The sequence below is a fragment of the Ranitomeya imitator genome, chromosome 2, assembly GCF_032444005.1.
Source record: "Ranitomeya imitator isolate aRanImi1 chromosome 2, aRanImi1.pri, whole genome shotgun sequence".
Lineage (NCBI taxonomy): Eukaryota > Metazoa > Chordata > Amphibia > Anura > Dendrobatidae > Ranitomeya > Ranitomeya imitator.
The window spans coordinates 789,915,195-789,937,136 of NC_091283.1; the positions used below are offsets into that span (position 1 = coordinate 789,915,195).

A 21,942-nucleotide genomic window follows, 5' to 3' on the forward strand; every position below is an offset into this window, starting at 1 on the left:
CCCCCCCCCCCCCCCCAGCTGTAGCCAAAATGAAGGGTCCTGTGTCCCCCCCCCCCCCCATAGCAACAAAACAAGACAATTGAAGCCTCAGCTGCACTCTAGTCTGAGCTCAAGTGACTGCAGGTCAAGCCTGGAAAGCCCTCCATACAAAGACCACTGACTCTTACCTAGGCAAAGCACTCATTACCACAGTCCATGGTGGCCCGAGAGGGTCCGTCCTGATACGGAAATATGGTTGAACCTCAAGAGGAGAAAGAACACGAACTGGCGCGGAGAACTCGCAGAGCAAGTGTGCTAAGGACAGTGTAGGAAAAAGTGTGCCCTTTAATTATTCACCAAGTGCCTGGAAAAGGAGTGTTGGAGCTCGTACATTATTCATTCCTCCTCACAGGCTGATGCAAACCGATTTGGCATGGAGATCTTCCTGTATCTGACTCAGACCAAAATCTAATGCTAACCGCACTGAGAAGACAATAAAACAACCCGCACAGTTCCATATAATGCTACCGCTGAACATACAGCTAGATGTGAAGATGACTGGGGGGTCCGATACAAAACAAACCTTCCAATAAACCCGTATGTGTGGATAAAAGTGGGGAACAATCCAGCAACATCACGTGTGGATAAAGATAGATCTATCTATAGATCGATCGATAGATGGATATATAGGAGAAAACCATCTATCCATCTGTTGCACGTGGTGACATCATGTGAGAACCATATTGCCATGTTTTGCTTTCTGGATAATCTGGATTGTGTTTGCTAGTGGAAATTTTTTTTTTCCTTCATTGTTGACCTAAATTTCATTTTCACATGAAACCTATCTTCAGATCAATGACCCGACAGCTCTGATCAGAACGGTGTGTACAACAGATGGGCCAGTCATTTATTAACCAAGTGGGTAAACTGCACGAGGACGCTCATGACGGACACGCTCCTTTCCTTCTCTACAGGTCGTCAACAATAGAAATGTTTATGGCATGGATTAGAAAGTGGTGTCTGATAACTACGCCGATATTTCCATCCAGGCCACCTTTGCCATTCAGTGGTAACAACCTTCACCTCCGCAGAACGTGTCATACTCCAGATAAGTGCCAAAAACCTCAGCGCCAATAATAATCTTTCACAACCACCGCGATTCTGTACGTTCCCATGCTGCAATGCAAGGAGCAGTCACTGACTCTACCAATCACATTGTCATTGTGGGCATCTGATCATTTGCTAAACTTGCTTCATGGCCAATGTAATCACTAACAAAAAAGCAAAGAAAGATTTCACCCCACAAAAAAAAAAAAAAGAAATCAGTTCAATGTACCAGCCACCAAGTGTCTCCCTCCTGTCTAACTTGTTGTCCGCTGCCTGATAAACAGATTGGCCACTATTGCGCTTTTTTAATAATGGCCTACCCTGAGAACATAGCAGCTCCATCATCTCTATAGCAGCCGAGGTCAGGTACTGCACCCTCACCCATCAGATATTGATAACCTATCCTAAGGTTAGACCATCAATAAAAAAAGGAATGGCCAACTTGTAAATGGTCTCCAGCAGAATAGACCAAGAGGGCTGAATGACAATGTGCTTACTGTGGTTTACGGACATTGACAGATACAACCCTTTAAAGTGTATCACATAGTTTAAGAAGTGCACCAGCCCCTTCATGGCTTCTGCTTGCCGGGGACAGTGCGCTGCGGATTGATTGACAGTTCAGACCAGTGGTATGGTTGTTTCACGGTCCTGCACTGTGCTCACGGAGACTGCTAGTAGATGCAGCATTAGTCACACTTCCCCTTGAGAAAGCGAGGCTGACAGCGGCGAAACGCGCGTCGGGGTGCGTGCAGTGGTCTTCCCAGCACCAGGTGAGACATGTTGTTCCTATCTTTAGGTCCACGGAGTTGGGCACATATTATGGTCGCATGCCTCATTCAAACTGGTGTACCTAGATATGAAATCCCCTCAGGTTGTTACTAATGAGGGAGTATGGTATTAAAATGAGGGTTATCATTAACGAGAGTTATACTGCTTTGGATACTATATAGGAGTTTCTTTTGTCTGCACCTTAAATATTATACTTATATCATGACACACTAATTTTTGTGCTGTAGACCTTAAAAATCTGGTGTCTTTTGTTTGTTAGCACTTTCATTACCTGGTATGTGCTTGTTTTTAAACTCTTTGTATTGGTATAAATAAAGTTTGTTCACTTTTTATACAAAACTTCCATTTGTTCTCCGTTCTCCGGAGTTTTATAAAGCATTAGAGGAGTGTAGGGTCCCTGAATCTGGATCAAAGATCTTGTAAATGCTGCGCTCCTTCTGCCTTGGAGACAGGCCACTATTGCGACTGCAGCGGTGGCAGTAACTGAGACAAAAAGCCGTAAGCTACACAATTAAAAATCTATTTATCAGAATGGAGAGAATTGATAACAAGTAAATTGCCAAGTTGCTAATTTTTTTCACGCGCTTTGTAATTTTACCCATTTACCGTAAGAGGAGAGAATCCAATGGAAAGCCTAAGCATAATGGCAGAATGGGAATGATGCGAAAATAATATGGCGAGTAAACAAACTTAAAATGTTTTACACAGTAAAAATATAATCTCCCAATAAAAACCTATTCAGCCTAAATTTTCCCATGGTCAAGAGTTCAACATTCTCATTAAACCTCATTAAAAAGATTTTCCAGCCCCATGAAACCTTTCACAAACAGATGACAATTGTGTCTTGTTTAAAAAACAAACAAAAACAAATTAAGGGAAACAATTACAGAAACTAACAAAAACAGTTTCATAACAATCTTCATTAGAATATTAGAAAACAAATATTCACTAGCAATAATTAGGCCAATGGAGGGATCCAAGAAGGCAATACCCCAATACACACCACTACAGCTGTGGCGCCCGCCTCTACGGCCTCTTTAGCAGCAGATTCACATGTTCAGCTCCTCGGTGTCCATGATTTCGTCCTGCTGCGTCTAACATCTGTGGATAAAGCCGGAATATGCAATATCTGTTTCCAAAGCAACTAAATCCATAGAAAGCCCACTTCTCTGCAGACACATAATACAAGCCAAGGTCCTTGTGGTGTGGAATCATGAGAACACATACGCCATTATAATAGCGCTTCCCACTATACTGCGGGGCCTTTATATTCACAACACAAGAGATACTCTGCAGCACGACTTCCTTCCCACATCTGCACCATTGTATGTGGGGAAGTCTCATTGACTTTGACTTAAATAATCACTGAGGATCAAATGATAAAAGAAACAAAAGACAAAATAAAAGACACAATCGGAGATACTAAAGCGCTGATCACATCTCACCATAGCCTCAGATCAGAGGCCATTCATATACCTCCAAACCTTGCCATGGTACAGCTGTATAGTGCCACACTTTGTCCACTGTCCACAATGTAAAAGAATAAGTTTACCAAATTGTGTCCAATTTTTGCAGAGCCCCATGGTTAAGGCCGGTCTAGTGCTCTTTTTGCTTTCATTGGGTGAATAATGAAGGGCATTTACACAGCGAGCACGTATGCTAAATACATCATGTGTGTACATAAGATGTGAACAAGGCCTAAAAAAAAAAAAAAAAAAAAAAAAAAATCAGGATACTTCTGGGGGAGGAAGAAACAAAAAGAAAAATCCCAACCAACCATAGCAGCAGAGGCTATGTTCCCTGTGGACGGCCATTACTTTGAATGATGAGCGTGTAATACTATGCTTCTATTGTAGTGGACACAATAAATGACCGGCCTGAGCTTCCCTGGCAAAAAACAGCTGATCGCAGATTTCTAAAGCAGGACATCGGTGAGCAGCTGATCTTCCGGCCAGCTTCAATGGAAAATAGGGGTCGTCAGTGTGAAAACGTACATACAGAGATCGCACACGGACCAAAGCAAATCCATCAGCTGTCCTGCATCAGAGAAGCTGTCCTGGGCGTTATATCTAACCTTGATGGAATTTCCATTGATTATTAACGAATTGTTAATGGGCAGCTGATCGGCTGCAGCGTCCTCTGATGTCCTGAGACACAGCAGAGTGCAGAGGAGAAGCACCAGTTCAGGAAGCCACTAGAATTTTTATATTTAATTTGTTGCTTTAGTTTTTTTTTTTACTGAGCCCAGTGACTATTACTTATAAGGAAGGGAAAACCTACACGATGCCCACACATCTTCAATTTCTCCTGACCAAAAACTTCCTGGCCCAAGCATGTTGAAACCCAGCGGCCTGGTCTCTCTTTTTTGTTATCCCTCCAATTACTGTTCCAATAAAAGACTTTTCCTAGCAGCTACAGACACTTGCTGATATCACCCCCAATCTTACAATTCCCCGCAGGCATTCTGCGCACAAATGCATGCTTGGCTAATTTGTTTATGGGGGAGTCAGGCATTACCTCTGTTGGATAGTGATGTACAGACCCCCGATGTCAAGCAATCATTTTTGTGAATAATAAAAAAGGTCAAAGACTTTCCTGCCGGACCCTCAGAAGCATTATGAATATCAGACATTCATGAGATAAAGCAGATTGCAAAAAGAGTCTCTCCGAAGTTCCTCACATACACGAGTTCCTAGGTAATGGCCTCACATCGGATTATTACTTGACAAATGGGCATTACAAACGGAGCATGAAGACAAAGAAGCATGAGACCTGATCTACACCAGGGGTAATGCCAACAGCTCGTTTAGGCAATTACACATATATGCTGGAATGATGAAGTCCGAGCAGCAGCAATAGCCCCAGTTAAAGATTAACTATCAAATCAGATTGGGGTCCGGAGCAGAAAGTATTCATCAATTGTGATGCCCTGAACTGGGAATCAGCAACTCCCTCGTCCATCATTGGGAAAAACACACAACCCTAATTCACATGTACGATGTGTCGCTATGTAACCATGTGCTATGAGTAGGCACTATAATATTATACTGCACAGTACACCACCATGGCCATAATAAGCATGGCAAACTCCGATAATTCCATATGCCAGGTCTATAGAGGCTGCCTGAAGACGAGGAGGGTTGTCCATCACCAGACGTACATGAAATGACGGAGCCTAGAGGTTCTGATGCTTGTGGATGACCATGTATCTCGTGTGTTGTGTCATAGCCAATATGCTGTAAACCTCAGACTTACGGTAAGTAATCCATCACATACACCGCCTGAAGATGGGACGGATCGAAGAAGAAGGGGGTCCAGAGATGGGCCGAGGTCCCTCCAACAGAGCGCAGGGAAGACATTAGTCATTGTCACTTAATGTGACTTATGGGCCAGGATCGGACACATAGGAGAGACCCCTGTGCAAGAACAATATATGGGTGCTTGCAGTCCGGTAAGCTCATCATTGAGCGCAATGCCACCTGCTTTTGGGGTGGTAGTAGCCCCCATAACTCCTAAGCACAGGTTTCACCAATGGCATGTCCTCCTGTGTTATGGGCGACATCTTTTAATGCCACAATGTACCTGTCAGTAACATATCACCCCACCCCTGCGAATAAAAAGGATTGAGAAAACACAATCTTTTTCTTCCATGTCGTCATCTGTCAAAAAAAAAAAAAAAAAAGAGTTGGGAAGCCCCCATACACTTCAGATGATAATCATGTCCCTCTAAAATTGTCCTGTTTGACATACTTACATCTAACGTGTACAGGGTCCTTTACAAAGTTTATTTATTTCAAAAATTAAAAAAAAGACCATGTAACATTCTCATGTTGCTACTGCCAGTATGGGGCCACGACTACCAATTTTACTGTCTGCATGAAATTATTCCATATGACTAAGTTACGATATGACATTTTATTAATAAAACCACTGAAAAAAGATGACATATCCCATTTCAATCGGTGTCCACAACAAGATCCGAGCCTCCAGGAACTTACTAAAAGGCGAATGTAAGAAAGGTCCGTAATAAACAACTCCCGGGGGCATTCAGAAAAGACCCTGCTGATCAATCGGAGAGAAAAAAAAAGGAAAAAAGCGACAAAGACTGCCTGTTTGAGACTCACACCTGCTGTGTCTAGCACTGCAAATGTCTCTCCATGATCCAACTACTGGAGCTCTGTAAATGAGCTGCCACTGGCAGCCTCCTAATGAACCAACGTACCACCGGGCTCAATGAGAAAGCGGCAATTAGTATTTTGTCCTTGCTGCTCATTTCCATTCCATCTTTGCTTTCCTTGTCAAGTCACAATGAATCTTACTTTTCCATTATCGTGTGTCTGGTGGGGGATGTACAAGGTGGCGCCTATATCGTGTAATAGGGCCATTATACATTGTTCTGCCGGGGGTGGGAATTTTATATCCCTAGGCATTTGCTTTACAATAATAATGGAATTTCTTAAAGAGGACATGTGCGCTGTTACATTTCAGTACCCACCAAGAAATAACCACCGTGGATCATCAGTTCTTATAACTCTGCATTGTGCTGTTCCTCTGTTATTCCTCTTACAAAATTGTGAACACATTAACAAATGAGAGGCATCATTCTCCCTGCCAAGAGGGTGTGCCCAGCCAGACTGAACAGTGCCAATGTGCAGGGACATGCCCCCAACTGGTAACACCCAAAAGTTCCCCATTATCTCCATTGGGTCACTCCGCAGAGATCTGATTGCACTCAAACGTCATCCGAGTGCAGTCTGATGATTTCCACGCACTCATTGACTTGAATGGCTGAGTGCGATCCAAATAAAAAAAATTGGCCAAATAGAATGACATTGGTCAGAGCGCAACCGGATGTTTTGTTGGATGTAGAATACAGTGGTGTGAACGAGCCCTTACATGCAGGAATCAGTAACACCACATACTCCTCTTATCACAGTGCATGATGCCTCCTCACCCTATGGTTACTATATCTAATCCATTCCCTGACCTGCACCAGGCAAAATCTGAAAGGATGCTGCCGATACAGAAAAGCATCCCCGCACATGTGCGCCGGTGAAAACAGGCTGTGTGTATTATGTTTGCAATATTCGTATGAAATGCTTTCCCTTTCAGATGGCATCCAAGACACGCTCCCCGACATACAGCTGCAGGGCCAGCCCCGATTGTGAGCAGATGTCTGACACCGCCTGACTTCAGGCACATCATTGCTCATGCCCCTTTGCAGGTCTGTTCTTGAATCGCACCAGGAGCAATTACAATTTCTTGCTGAGCAGTCAAAAAAAAAAAAAAAAAAAAGTTATCCTTCTATCAAATGTTATTACAATATTTTAGGTGCCAATGTAGCTTTTTAGTGGCCGAACAATAAGATGGTTCAAGGTCACAAGACAAGACCCCAGATCTTCTGACGCAGCAGAGCAGCTGGCTGGGGGTGGAATAATGTCATACCCCAAGGGAAAGTGCTTTTATTCATGCCCTCTGTTTGGCAGTTTAGGGTTTCCCCTTATTATAAGAATAAGCAGCCATCACTTTCCAAGCAGTGGAGAACTTACTGTGGGAAGCCCTGGGCTCTGGAGAACGAACAGTGTAAGTGACGCTGCTCCCAAAATACGAGCAGAGGACTGCACCACTCAGCCATCGGACCCCACTGATGAAATTGGGGCATTTACTGCATAGGAGATAAATACCATTTAGGGTGGGGAAGCAGGGGACACAGCAAGAGGTAGTGGCAGCAAAGTATGGGTCAGTAGTTCAAAGGTCAACTGCATAAAAGGGGAATATTTAGACATGGTGCCTCTGAGAGCACCAGCTGCAAAACCAGACAAACACAGGAGATGTCCGTACCTTACACTTTGGCGGATTCAAAATATTTTAAACATTTAGACATTTCTATCAGTTACATACTGCAAAGCAAAACTGTGAAAAAACAAACACCCAGGAGCAAAAACTGAAAGGCGGCATTGAAGAACTGTAGTTAAAATCCCCTCTTACCAAAGCAGGCCACTGGACTTGCTTGACCTTTGATCCCTGAGCCTGGCTGGGGTCTTTCTTCTTGGCCCAGACCAGCTGGAACTCCACAAAAAAGGCTGCAAAATCTTCATACACTTTCACCCATTCTCGCTTATCCCATTCTAAGTCATCAAATTCCACATATACCTAAAAAGAAAAACAAAACACAGTAAGAGTCATGTAGAGCGAGCGCTGCTGCCATAGACTGCAGCACACGTGGTCATCTACATTACCAGCAATACATATCAGCGACGAGGGGTTAAAGCCTTCATCATACATACATGGAATTAGTGCTTGGAAAGCAACGAGCATCTTGGTTCAAAACTGTTGACAAGTATTAAAAGTAGAAGATATCATTCCTACATGGGGTAAAACACGAACAACAGTGCAGAATAAAAGGCAAAATCATGGATCATGGAGATTTTTTTTTTGTAAATTACTTTAGAAATAAATAAATATAGACGGCTTTCCTACTAAACCTGTGTTCCAAACCTTTGTATACACTTCTACTAGATTTCGGCAGTGTTTGATTGTCAGCTGTTCCTAAAGCTTTCCCACCCCACTTTCAACAAGCAAAGCTGGCCAAACATCTCATACATTAGATGGTCAGCCATAGACAAATATTTGGCTGTCATCTTTGACTGCGAGTGGTTCATAGGGATCAGTAGGAGAGGGTGAAATGTATGGGATGGAAATATCCTCTGTCTTGGGTTTGTCTATAAGACAGTGGTTTGCAGCAGGAGCTTCTCCCCACTGCTCAGACAATACAAGACAACAAAAAAATAAATAAAATAATAATAATAATAAAAAAAGGGTTGCCCCACCATGTTCTACAAGCCCTAAACCTATTAGACTGCCAACCAAGTACGGAAGAAATCATTTTTCTTTTTCTTGACAAAGCAAATGGTTCCAATAGGGAAAAAAAAAAGTTCCCAAAAAGATAGATTACTGGTACTTATCAGACAGTTCATCTACAGATAAGCTTCATTATTGCATCAGTAACGTAGGAATAATGGTGTGCACTCGAGTCTGGGACACGGAGGTGCTGGTAAAACGGACCATGTGGTCTTAGTCAATCAAGTATAGAAATTTACCGCACACTCAATTCTGGTATGTTGCAAAAAAGGGGGTTGTGCCAAATTTATTCAAATACAATATACAAAAAGTTGCCACATTGAAACTTGTCAACCGATACCAACAAGATTTTTTGCATACATACTATTTATTCATGTAGTCTAATATAATTTACATCTTATCATAATGACAGGTCATACCTGGAAGGGATCGCTTATTTATCCTCTACCACTGCCACTGTTTTGTATAGATATACCAAGGATCAGAGGTAATTAAAATGCATTTTATCTCACCTGACTTAGCTTATCGACAGATGCTGATTCCCGTTGCTTCCGATTGCCAGTCCTTCACCACCTCTGGCTGCCTGTTTTTAATCTTATCCCTATATTCTTTTGGTGTTATATTGTTATTTTGTTTTGTTAATTTGTGTTATTTTGTGCTATTTTGTCCTATCTGATTTTGTTACCAGTGTCTATAATGTTGCTATATTACAGACAGTTGCTTATACTGTTGTTTTTTACTTTCCTAGCAACCCCATGAATAAGACCCGGGAGGGTCGAAACGTTGGGTTCTCTCTACAAGTTTCAATGTGGCAACTTTTTGTATATTGTATTTGAATAAATTTGGCACAACCCCCTTTTTTGCAACATACCAGAATTGAGTGTGCTGTAAATTTCTATACTTTATTGCATCAGTAGACATTTTCGAGACTCACGCACACATTCTGGCCTTATGGAGGTGAAAGCATCCCTATGGTGGCCTCTATGGATCAGTGGGCACGCCGTGCGCTGATGTGCAGAGCTTCTATGGAGGAATACTCTGCACATACCTAGGGGGCTCTGGCACATACCACCAGCTCATGGAACCAGCTGACAGTGTAAACTATGGTGGTTAGTGTAGGCAAAAGGCTATAAAAATCAAGCTGCTTCACGTTCACAATCCTATTACACGAAAGAATACTGTTTCAACACCGCTGCAGCAACCCGAAATCTCCGCATCAGGGGTCAATACAAAGTCATATGGTGTCAGAGTAATTAAGGCCAATTAGTCATTGTTTCCTTCAATATTAACAACAAGCCTGACATGTCGCTTCAAATTGCAAAATCACACAAAATTATACATATTCAGACGGATTGCCAAACAGGGATGCTGAGAATTAGCAATGGGTTCCCTTCGGTATCATTTGTCTAGCAAGGAGACTGAATGCATTAGCAAGAGTCTACGAGGCCGGCCAAACGTCCCTCTGGGCACAGACTGAAAATAGCTCTTCTAAATCTAAGGGAAAGCCTTGGCAAAGCTCGGCGGAGAAGAGCAGCACAGCCATCATGCCGGCAGAAAGCCTCCATCGTCCTTAGGAACATGGAGGGGTCAGGGACAGAGAATGAATACATACATAATCAAGCAGTAAATTCATTTTAATGGTGACGGGTCTGTGAGAGCAGCGATTTACTCGCTACATGGAAAATAGCAGATTTCCTTTCAGCGGTCAGAATGTCCCGTCCGCCTCATTCATGAACCAGAGAGCATCCAAGGAGTCTCCAAACCAAATTTCAAGGAGCACGGTAGGTAAAGCTGACAAACACTTTAGACCTCCATCGGCTGACGGAAAGCCAAGTCTACAAAAACGTCTGGATCGGCCAAACCCTCAAGCTTTATCTATGAGAATTATATGGTGGCGGCCAATCTCCCCGCCAGACGAAAAGGATCGAGCGATTGCATTCCATCTGCTTGATCTCTATATCCGCTAACAATCTGTAAGAGGTCGGTCAGGAGACCCCTATACATATCAGATGGTCGTCCGATCCTGCTGACATCTAATGTGTATGGAAACGACACAAATGTAGTGTCACTAAAATAATCCTATGATGCTGTTCCTTTGGGTCAGGAGATCCGCTGTCAGGCCAGGTATGGCGGCCTAATACAGACAAAGAAAAGGCCGCAATACAGTCATGTGAATGCTCCCTAATTAATGACGTCTACGTGTGCCCAGAAACCTTCAGTTGTTCCAATTCCACCAATAGCTTCTCTTCCCAATCTTTCTACACATACTCATGTTTAGTTTGGCTGAGCTGAGCGGGGAATCTACCTTGAAAACAAATGATCGGGCATGTTGAAATTCAGCAGTCCAATCCTTTTTATCCCGGCCCCCCAGCATCAGCCAAACGTCGAGCAATTCCAGTGTAAATGGCCACCTAATGTGCAGACCGCATCTGATGGTTTGATTTTGGGTGCAATGCATATGAGGCGCCCTGTGTAACTGGCTTGTGAAAGCTGCTAAATAGAAGGGAACAAGCCGCAAATTAAATCCTGCCACCTAGATGTAAGGCCTTCAGACAGGAGAAGGGTCTGAAGTAGGAGTCCATCTGACCCCAGGTGCACCCATGGTAATTAGTCACAGTAAACACATCATATCCAGTGAAGCCTCAGAAACAGAACAAACAGAGCCCAGCTCTCCTCCTCCTCCTCCCCCACTGTCACTGGTATGTTCTGTGGGAGAGGAGGAGAATGCATTCCCCTGACAATCACCTGTCACTGTCAGCTGCAATGACCTCAATTCTACCCACATGGCGAAAACACAAACAATGCGCCTCTCATGCGATCCTGACCCAGGCGGCCGTGTGGACTGAACCTTCATCTACCCAACGTCTTTCTACAGATTCGTTTATTGCGCCGTTAGGGGTTTAGGAATTTAAGATTACAAGACAAGTATGGTCTACAGAGCCCGGCAGACCCCATCATGGGTCACAAAGGAAAACAGGATTTGATATTTCGTAGCGCTAATTTGCATAATTTTTTCCCCAACAACCAGCAATGCCTGGTGGGCTCCTTACAAGAGCAGAGAGTGCAGAAGGACCACCAAGGCCTGCAGCACCGGCATCCCACCCAGCTTACCAGAAGTCTGCCCTATATAAATGGGTAGTAAAGACCCCTAAACCGCTCTCTACGGTTGGGTCATTGGTCAGACATGGGCAAGGTAGCTACCTACAGAGGTAGATCACTTCCTTCTGGAAGAAAGCTAATTTGCATACTTCCCCCAAGGTGCATTGCTTGTGAGACACAGCAGCTCCTGGGTCTCTTAGAAGAACCAGGACCTCTCGAGAACTTGGGAAATATGTAAAGGGACCGTTCACACAGAACCAGTACATCATGGCGGGGCCAGTCCCTTACATACACCTACCCACCTGCTTGGTTTCTAACTTGCGTTGCCACAAATTATGGCGCTGACTGACTCCAATAAATATGGACTTGGGGACGTTCTATGTTGTTTCAATGATTTGCACCAAAACGAAGTCTGAACAAATTCAGTTGTTCTATATAAAAGGAAAGTGTCGTACCCAATAATCATGTATTAATAGCTCACATAATGGAGCCAGCGCAAAGCCCCATCTAGGAAAACACGAGACCGGGCTATATAAGCTCCCAACAGTGCTGGATAAGAAGGTCTTCACCTTCTACATGAAAGACATTCTGCTCTACTGCCAGTCTAAACTTAGTACCATCTGCCAGTGCGTCAGCTAACACCACGTCTGCGCTGAAGATACGGCCAGAGCCTTTATTTTGGATGCAACATTTGTACAAAAGACACAACTTGGCCTTATGTATCTGTCGCACCAGCCTAAATATTAGGGATGGGAACAGAAGCGAGAGCGGCTTGTCCGGGTGCGGTGCTACGTCTCACGCTCGGTGCACTGTAATCCCCCCAAGGCCAAGAACAAACGACCTGGAAATATCTTCCTTTACCCTTCACTTGTTCGATTGCAGTCTAATAACACATTTACATCGACGACCTTTTCTCCTGAATGATTTCTTTCAAGTCAGAAATTTTTATTTTTTTTATTTTTTTATTGGGGGGGGGGGGGGGGAGGGGGGATTTTGAGACAATTTAGCACATTTCATACTGTTTTCTCTGAAACACCGATGCATTTCAGGTTAAAATCATACGGGGTGGAATCACACGGCCAGTAGTGGATCTCTGCCGCCTGTGGTTCGGGCAGCAGGACGCTTCCCTTTACGGCTCAACCTGACATGAGGAACAATGGCCACCACAGAAAACAGATGATGCTCGGCAATCTTTGCTCACATACTTTAGGCAAAGCTGTACCCATTTCTGACACCAACAGGTTTGTGGATAATTAATGAATTTCCAGCCAGTGCGGGTGATCAAAGGTGAAGCGGTGTATGGCTTTCTTCCTGCGCCGGCTCGGCGAGCGCAGGGCTGGAGCCACCTGTCTTGTTGTACACAATAAGAATGAATATTGGATGAAAGGTGCGGATTCTGCAGCTGCAAAAAAATACCAGAAGAGCCATGACGGCTCAGGAGACGCAGCGCGCTGAAGATGGGGGATGGCGACATTAATCTTCACTCACGGAATGGTCCTGATAAACCGTACAAAGCAGTAACCACAGTATATTCCTATACCGGCTCCCACACCAATCATTATTGGTCACGGCGATTCAGGAAGAGTGCGTATACTGGAGAAGCGCAGAAATGCAATCCCTCCACGTATCAGGATGTGCACCCCCAAACTGCACTGTAGTGGGGGGAACATAGGAGCCATCTGGCCCCAACATATCTGTAGTAGTAAATACACTGGAAAAAAAATGATTGAGTGGCCAAAGCGCATAGAAACCGACCTACAAGCCATGTACTAATATATAGTTATGACAGGTGTGTTGTGGATGCGCTCCTCTAAGTACTGTACACCGGAAACACTCCACAACATCTGCCATTTTGGAAATGCTCTGACCAATCCGTCCGGCCATCGCTATTGCACTCACCAGCAGCATCACCCGTTCATTTTTTGCCTCGCTTCTCTCACTGGACTGGGGGTGTCACAATATAACCAAGCTTATTAATCTTACTCACTTACCACCCAGTGGTTTTATAATGTCACATCCAGTGGGTTATGAAGAGCAGCAAATGCACAGATCATCTTTGTAAGGCCAAGTTCACACGAACGCAGCATTTGTGGATGTAACTCGCCCCGTGAGTAAGCGCTGCCTACTTACATGCGCTAGTCCTATGCGTTAATCAGACCTTTTCTCATGGACATAAGGTAGCCCGAGTGCAATATAACATAGGCCAACACTGATCCAAAGGCCATCAGCGTGAGTTCCGGGATCTGCACAGACAGGACACACTGGAGATACACTCCCAACAGTGTCGGGGCATAAAACAAGCCATTATACAGGCATCACAGACCGTATTCTTCCATACTTCACACTAATAGCACATGATGAGGTGCTCGGGGCTCAGATACAGACACGCGGAGATGAATCAGCCAAAGCCGTAGTCCTGCGCATTTTCAATTATTCAGGGGCGGGCATACTATTGGTGCAACCTGCGCAGCTGTAAGGGAACAATACCACCCCCAAAGTGGCACGCGGCTTCTGCTATAGTCACATTACTGGCGTGTGAAGAGCCCATATGCTGCTCTTGTACAGGGGCCCTCTTCTGTCAGTCCCTCCAGTAACTCCATGTGATTTAATAGATATAAAGTAGCCCTGGAAATCTCCACCGCTTACGGTGTACTCCAACATTAGCTATCCCATATATTGGCGCCGGCAGAAACAGACAAGAACTGCTGACCCCGATGAAGCCTCCACAAACACTACAGTGATACCAGGGTTTATTAGTTTAGCTCTCGGGTTCTTGTAAGAAGTACATGGGCAAGCACAACTGCAATGCCAACCATTAGATTGCCAACCGGACCACTGGGGACGGTCCGACACTCCGCACTATAGAGGGTGGCAGAGCTGGGAACGCTAAGGGACTGCAACCCTAATACATACATACAGCTCTCTGCTGTGTCCAATGGGGTTTTCTTTTAGAGATTATGGTGGAGTAGGTCTGGTTATATTACTTATTAACCAGAATTAAGTCTACTATTGTGCAAACAACCTCAAAACAAAGAATGGAAGCAGTCAGCAAGCCTGACACATCGTATAAGGAAGGCGATGGCCCAGACAACCTCCATCAACAAACGATCTCCTAGATTACTAGTGCACAACGGTAGACCGGGAGGAGCAAGACCAATCCTTACTGTGACAAGGAGCCTCAAACATAATTCCTATAGTGTGGCGGCAAGTGCAAGAAACAAAAGGTATGAGAAGAAAGAACTGTTCGGAAATCATGTGAGCGGACAACCATGACAAACCAATGGAAAACAAGTACAGTATCTCTAGAGACAAGGATTAAAATATGCCTGCCGCACACTTAAAAGGGCCCCTTCCCCCCCAAATTGGTGATGGGGACTCTTCAGAGGTAGCCCCCTACATAGTAGATAAACATTTGTAACATGCCAACACGTACCTCTGAGCAAACCTGGGACAAACTATATACAGTGAATAATTATTTGATTTAACATTGTGATTTTCTGGATTTTACTTTTGATATTCTTTGTCTCATAGTTTAAGTTAAATAAATGTATTTGCATTTTGCAGTGAGAAATAAGTATTTGATCCCCTACCAACCATTAAGATCTCTGGCTCCTACAGTTAGACGCTCCTAATCAACTTGTTACCTGCATTATAGACAGCCGTCTTCACCTTCATAAAAGACTCCTGTCCACAGACTCAATTAATCAGTCAGGCTCTAACCTCTACAACATGGGCAAGACCAAAGAGCTTTATAAGGATGTCAGGGACAAGATCATAAACCTGCACAAAGCTGGAATGGGCTACAAAACCACAAGTAAGACGCTGGGTGAGAAGGAGACAACGGTTGGTGCAATAGTAAGAAAATGGAAGAAATACAAAATGACTGTCAATCGACATCGATCTGGGGCACAATGCAAAATCTCACCTCGTGGGGTATCCTTGATCATGAGGAAGGTGAGAGATCAGCCTAAAACTACACGGGGTGAACTTGTTAATGATATCAAGGCAGCTGGGACCACAGTCACCAAGAAAACCATTGGTAACACATTACGCCGTAAAGGTTTAAAATCTTGCAGCGCCCGCAAGCTCCCCCTGCTCAAGAAGGCCCATGTGCAGGCCCGTCTGAAGTTTGCCAATGAACATCTGGATGATTCTGTGAGTGACTGGGAGAAGGTGCTGTGGTCAGATGAGACAAAAATTGAGGTCTTTGGCTTTAACTCAAATCGCCGTGTTTGGAGGAAGAGAAATGCTGCCTATGACCCAAAGAACACAGTTCCCACTGTCAAGCATTGAGGTGGAAACATTATGTTTTGGGGGTAATTCTCTGCTAAGGGCACAGTACTACTTCATCGCATCAATGGGAGGATGGATGCAGCCATGTACCATAAAATCCTGAGTGACAACCTCCTTCCCTCTGCCAGGACATTAAAAATGGGTAATTAAAAATGGGTCATAGCTGGGTCTTCCAGCAAGACAATGACACAAAACATACAGCCAAATCAACAAAGGAGTGGCTCAAAAAAAAAAACACATTAAGGTCCTGGAGTGGCCTAGCCAGTCTCCAGACCTTAATCCCATAGAAAACTTATACAATGTGATTTTATTTTTGATATTCTGGGTCTCAATGTTTAAATTAACCTACCCTTAAAATTATAGGCTGTTCATGTCTTTGTCAGTGGGCAAACTTACAAAGTCAGCAAGGGATCAAATACTTATTCCCTTCACTGTAGACACTCTAGGCCCCCATACATATTCATCAGCTGTTGATCAGATGATTTAGGGTCGCCAGACATGTCCCCCACATAAAGTAACGCTCAGCCAAGCACTCCTGTCTTCGGCTCATGTAAATCCAACAGGCTGCTCTCTGCCGCTATATCACGTCTGGGGAGAGCCATACAGACTGCCGGCCGATACCGGAGGGTTTGCTTAACTTTAGTCTATAGTGTACAGGGGTCTTATATCAAAATTGCCTATAGTAATTAATCATAGCTTAATTAATAGATATGAATGCAATGTAACAACTGTCCAGGTACGATATTCAGACATACAGCCCAGGAAAATGGGGACATAAAATTAAGTTTACATCCGTTTTCCATTTCTGAAAAGTCCTAGAAGAACTCTGCTGTTTTTCAGCATATTAGTCAGCAGTGTCACATGTCTGCCTGGCAACGCGCAGACACAGAGCCGGGTATGAGAAGAACTGTGCCACATCAGCCCGCTTGCTCTGAGGTTGCTAGGCAACTGGGAAATGAATTGCTGCAGCAGTATTAAAAACGGCACAGCGGGGAGAGCGGATTAACTGTGTTACAAACACCGTCTTACATATAACAAAGAACAATAAAACAAATACCACAGTGACTATTTTCTGCAGAATACAAAAAATAGAAAGAAAAAAAAACTGTGACAAACACCCTCCTGTACACAGAATAATAAGAGGAAACCCCAGCACAGGTCACAGGGGGTCAGTCCACATTTGCGTCACCATCATGTGATCTGTCACCTATATGAATTGGACATCGTTATGGGCTGGCGGGAGCAGTCATAATAAATAATCATCTTTATTTTTATATAGCGCTAACATATTCCGCAGCGCTTTACAGGTTGCACACATTATCATCGCTGTCCCCGTTGAGGCTCACAATCTATATTCACTATCAGTATGTCTTTGGAATGTGGGAGGAAACCGGAGTACCCGGAGGAAACCCACGCAAACACGGAGAGAACATACAAACTCTTTGCAGATGTTGTCCTTGGTGGGGTTTGAACCCAGGACCCCAGCGCTGCAAGGCTGCTGTGCTAACCACTGCGCCACCGTACTGCCCAAAAATCTAAAGGGATTTATGTGCCACTATATACGGAGTCATCATAGATTATTTATGTAGTTCCAACATAATCCTCCGCAGCACTGTACTGAGATTGCCAACGCTCCGGCCCCGGTTCTCAATGGGGCGAACCATTTAAATTCAACATTAACCTCAAGAGATTGGAAGGAAACCAGAGTACCAAAGAGAAACCCAGCAAACTGGGGCAGAGGGTACAGACTCCAGGCAGATGTCGCCCTACGTCACTGCACACCTTTTAATTCTCCATATGCCTTTATCATACTTTAATTGGCATGTAAAGAGAATCTGTCGGCACGTTTTTGCTACCCCATCGGAGAGCAGCATGATTTAAAGGGCACAGACCCTGATTCCAGCAAATTATCACTTATTGGGCTGCTTGTTGCAGTTTTAACAAAATAGTTTATCTGCTGCAGATCTACCACTTATCTGAATGCTGAGCTCTGCATAATCCCACCCACACCACTGATTGGCAGTTTTCTGTGTACACTGTGAATAGGCAGAAAGATGCTAATCAGTGGTAGAGGCGAGGTTATGCAGAGCGCATGAATATGATTGAATACAAGCTTACTAGTCCTCTAGTGATAACCTCCAACTGATCACAGAGATTATAACAAAACTATAATGAGCAGTCCAGTAAGTGCTGGAATCAGGGTCTCAGTCTCTACATTAAGAATCATCTTGGATTAGGTGAACAAAAGCCTGGTGATAGATTCCACTTAAGGTCACCATACACAGACTAAAGTTGGACAAACCTGTTCATTATGTGTACTGGGGCTCTCAACTCTTCCCAACAGCTAATGTAGGCAGAAGATGAGGATCCGGCAGTCTAAATTTTAACACCTGACACTTGTGGTTCTTCAGGAGACAAGCAGATGTCAGTGGCTTTCTCCCCTTTGAAAACGAACACTTGACCAATCCGAACATATTTGGATAAGGGAGAGTTGGGAGAGATGGCCGACGACCAGACGAGTGCTCAGTAGTGATGAGCGAATATACTCGTTACTCGAGATTTCCCGAGCACGCTCATGGGTCCTCCGAGTATTTGTTAGTGCTCGGAGATTTGGTTTACTTGCTGCAGCTGGATGATTTACATCTGTTAGCCAGCAGAAGTACATGTGGGGATTCCCTACCAACCAGGCATTCCCCACATGTACTTAGCCTGGCTAGTAGCTGTAAATCATTCAGCTGTAGCGAAAAAAACTAAATCTCCGAGCACTAAAAAATACTCGGAGGTCACCTGAGCGTGCTCAGGAAATTTCGAGTAATATATTCGCTCATCACTAGTGCTTAGTCATCAGCCATCGTACTTTTGATAAGAAACCCAAATAACTACTGGTACTTCATTAAATACATCAACAGCTCAACAGACAAAGTTTTAAAGAACAGGTTATCGCCCAATCACGCTCCTTCTCGAGCACGTATAGCCATCCTACTGCATGTATCTCATCTATGTACTATGCTACATGCAGGGCTGAGGATTCGAAGGTTTGGCTTACCAACTCCACAGCCCTGGCTATATGCAAAATAAAAAGGTTTACACAGCATAATAAAGTATATTCAGCCAGCAGCTATCACCCAACTCCCCGTAAACAAGTGTGATGGGATCAGCCATGTGTGCATGCTTATTTCCATAAGGAAAGCAGGATAAGCTGCTGCCAGACACCTCTGGCAGGGTTCGCCTCCCGAAGGATCCCCAACATGCCTCCCCCCAGCTCTGCTCCTGAAGTCAGCTGCCATGGTACACACTGGATAGATCCCAATGGGTGGACATTTTCCACAGGAGCACACACTCATCCAATCACGAGAGGTAGGGCTGCCCAAATAAGTGGTGCATGGCAAGCAGACGGGGCCGCTCCACCATAATCTGCATTGATCGCTGGAAAGACTCCAGGTCTCTGATCGTCTCCATACAGCGGTTTATAAAAAGAGGTAATATACCATAAAGCTAAATTGTCAGGCTGCACGGGGTGTCGTGTGCACATTACATGGCGGCAATCTTGTGCACAGGCTGAATACAGAGCGGCGGCACGGCTGAGTAGGTTTGATATTCATAGTAGGGAAGACGAGGGAGCTTTACGTGACATTTTTGAGCCGAACATGTGGCGGAGATGCATTATGAATTTCTGGCCTGAGAGGGATTATAAATGGGAATTCTTAGATCGGGTTGCCTGGTAACGGCCATACTGTCAGGTTTTGTATTCCGGCTCCACAACAGATGTCTGCAAAGGAGGCAAAAAAAAAAAAATCATCATCTTGATTCTGTAAATGTGGAACAGCAGGCACAGGAAGAGAACTTGTCGGGAGACACATTTGCATTGTGGAAATAGGACATACAACAATCACTTGTCTCGGTTTCAGCTGCTGTTGTCAATTACGGTTAAACAGACGCCGCGCTTTCTTTTTGCCTGCGCAAAAAATAAGCTTCCACCTTCGGGATGTAATTATCCAGGTGCTTTGAAATTAATCAAGCCATGCAAATGAATGTTTTTTTCATACAGATAGCCACATGTTGGCAGTGTACATCCGATTAGTCATAAATTCATTACTGCTGTGAAATACATGAAGGGGGCACCGTCTAATATACACAATTAACACTGCAAACCCCCCAAACTGGTCATATATCGGCCGGAGAACCGGGTGTCCCCCGAGACCACCATAAATCTATACGATTGGCCGAGCGGGAATGTTTTACGCAATAGCGGGACATCTAGTAACCGCTTATCTCCTAGAGAACAGACCATCGGCACGTGGAGGAGCCTCCTATACACAGGTCGCTGGCAGACCACGTCTATTACAGACCAGCATCACCCCGCGTATATTACAGACCAGCATCACCCCGCGTCTACAGACCAGCATCACACCGCGTCTATTACAGACCAGCATCACCCCGCGTCTACAGACCAGCATCACACCGTGTCTATTACAGACCAGCATCACACCGCGTCTATTACAGACCAGCATCACACCGCGTCTATTACAGACCAGCATCACCCCGCGTATATTACAGACCAGCATCACACCGCGTCTATTACAGACCAGCATCACCCCGCGTCTATTACAGACCAGCATCACCCCGCGTCTATTACAGACCAGCATCACCCCGCGTCTATTACAGACCAGCATCACACCGCGTCTATTACAGACCAGCATCACCCCGCGTCTATTACAGACCAGCATCATTCCGCGTCTATTACAGACCAGCATCACTCCGCGTCTATTACAGACCAGCATCACCCCGCATCTATTACAGACCAGCATCATTCCGCGTATATTACAGACCAGCATCACCCCACGTCTATTACAGACCAGCATCACCCCGCGTCTATTACAGACCAGCATCACACCGCGTCTATTACAGACCAGCATCACACCGCGTCTATTACAGACCAGCATCACACCGCGTCTATTACAGACCAGCATCACACCGCGTCTATTACAGACCAGCATCACCCCGCGTATATTACAGACCAGCATCACACCGCGTCTATTACAGACCAGCATCACCCCGCGTATATTACAGACCAGCATCACACCGCGTCTATTACAGACCAACATCACACCACGTCTACAGACCAGCATCACACCGCGTCTATTACAGACCAGCATCACTCCGCGTCTATTACAGACCAGCATCACACCGCGTCTATTACAGACCAGCATCACACCGCGTCTACAGACCAGCATCACACCGCGTCTATTACAGACCAGCATCACTCCGCGTCTATTACAGACCAGCATCACACCGCGTCTATTACAGACCAGCATCACACCGCGTCTACAGACCAGCATCACACCGCGTCTATTACAGACCAGCATCACTCCGCGTCTATTACAGACCAGCGTACCGCATGATATTCTAGATTATCTCGTTGATACGGTACGCGAGGGCCCAAAACTCCATTTTTCAAGTTCCATTTGAAAACTATTGAAGGGATTTTCAACCCATTTTTTTTATGCTTTTTACCTTCCCTTTCTCCAGATTTTTGGCTTCGGCACCACCACTTTAGATTTTTCGATGCTCCAACCAAACCCATGATTCCCACCCTACAAGTGCCTGCCAGAGCTCCAAAATCAGCCTGCCCATCAATAAGATGTCAGCTGTGACGTCCTGTCGACAAGCCAGTTGGCCGGTCACGGGGCTCTCATAAGTAGAGGGTAGTTTGGGGTAGAATCTAAAGAGAAAGGTAATTAAATATTACCGCTCCATCAAGTGTAGTATATTACATGGAATAGACTCCTTTTCTAGGAAGCCCCCTTTAAGGAA

General features: G+C 44.7%; 1 protein-coding gene across 1 annotated transcript in view; it reads right to left on the bottom strand.

Annotated features, from left to right (window-relative positions):
• Positions 1 to 21,942, bottom strand: part of JMJD1C (jumonji domain containing 1C) — a 262,318-nt gene that overhangs the window by 156,565 nt on the left and 83,811 nt on the right. The window contains exon 2 of the mRNA XM_069753629.1: positions 7,864 to 8,028. Coding sequence (XP_069609730.1) covers positions 7,864 to 8,028 — 165 coding nt within the window. The remainder of the gene's footprint in view (positions 1 to 7,863; positions 8,029 to 21,942) is intronic.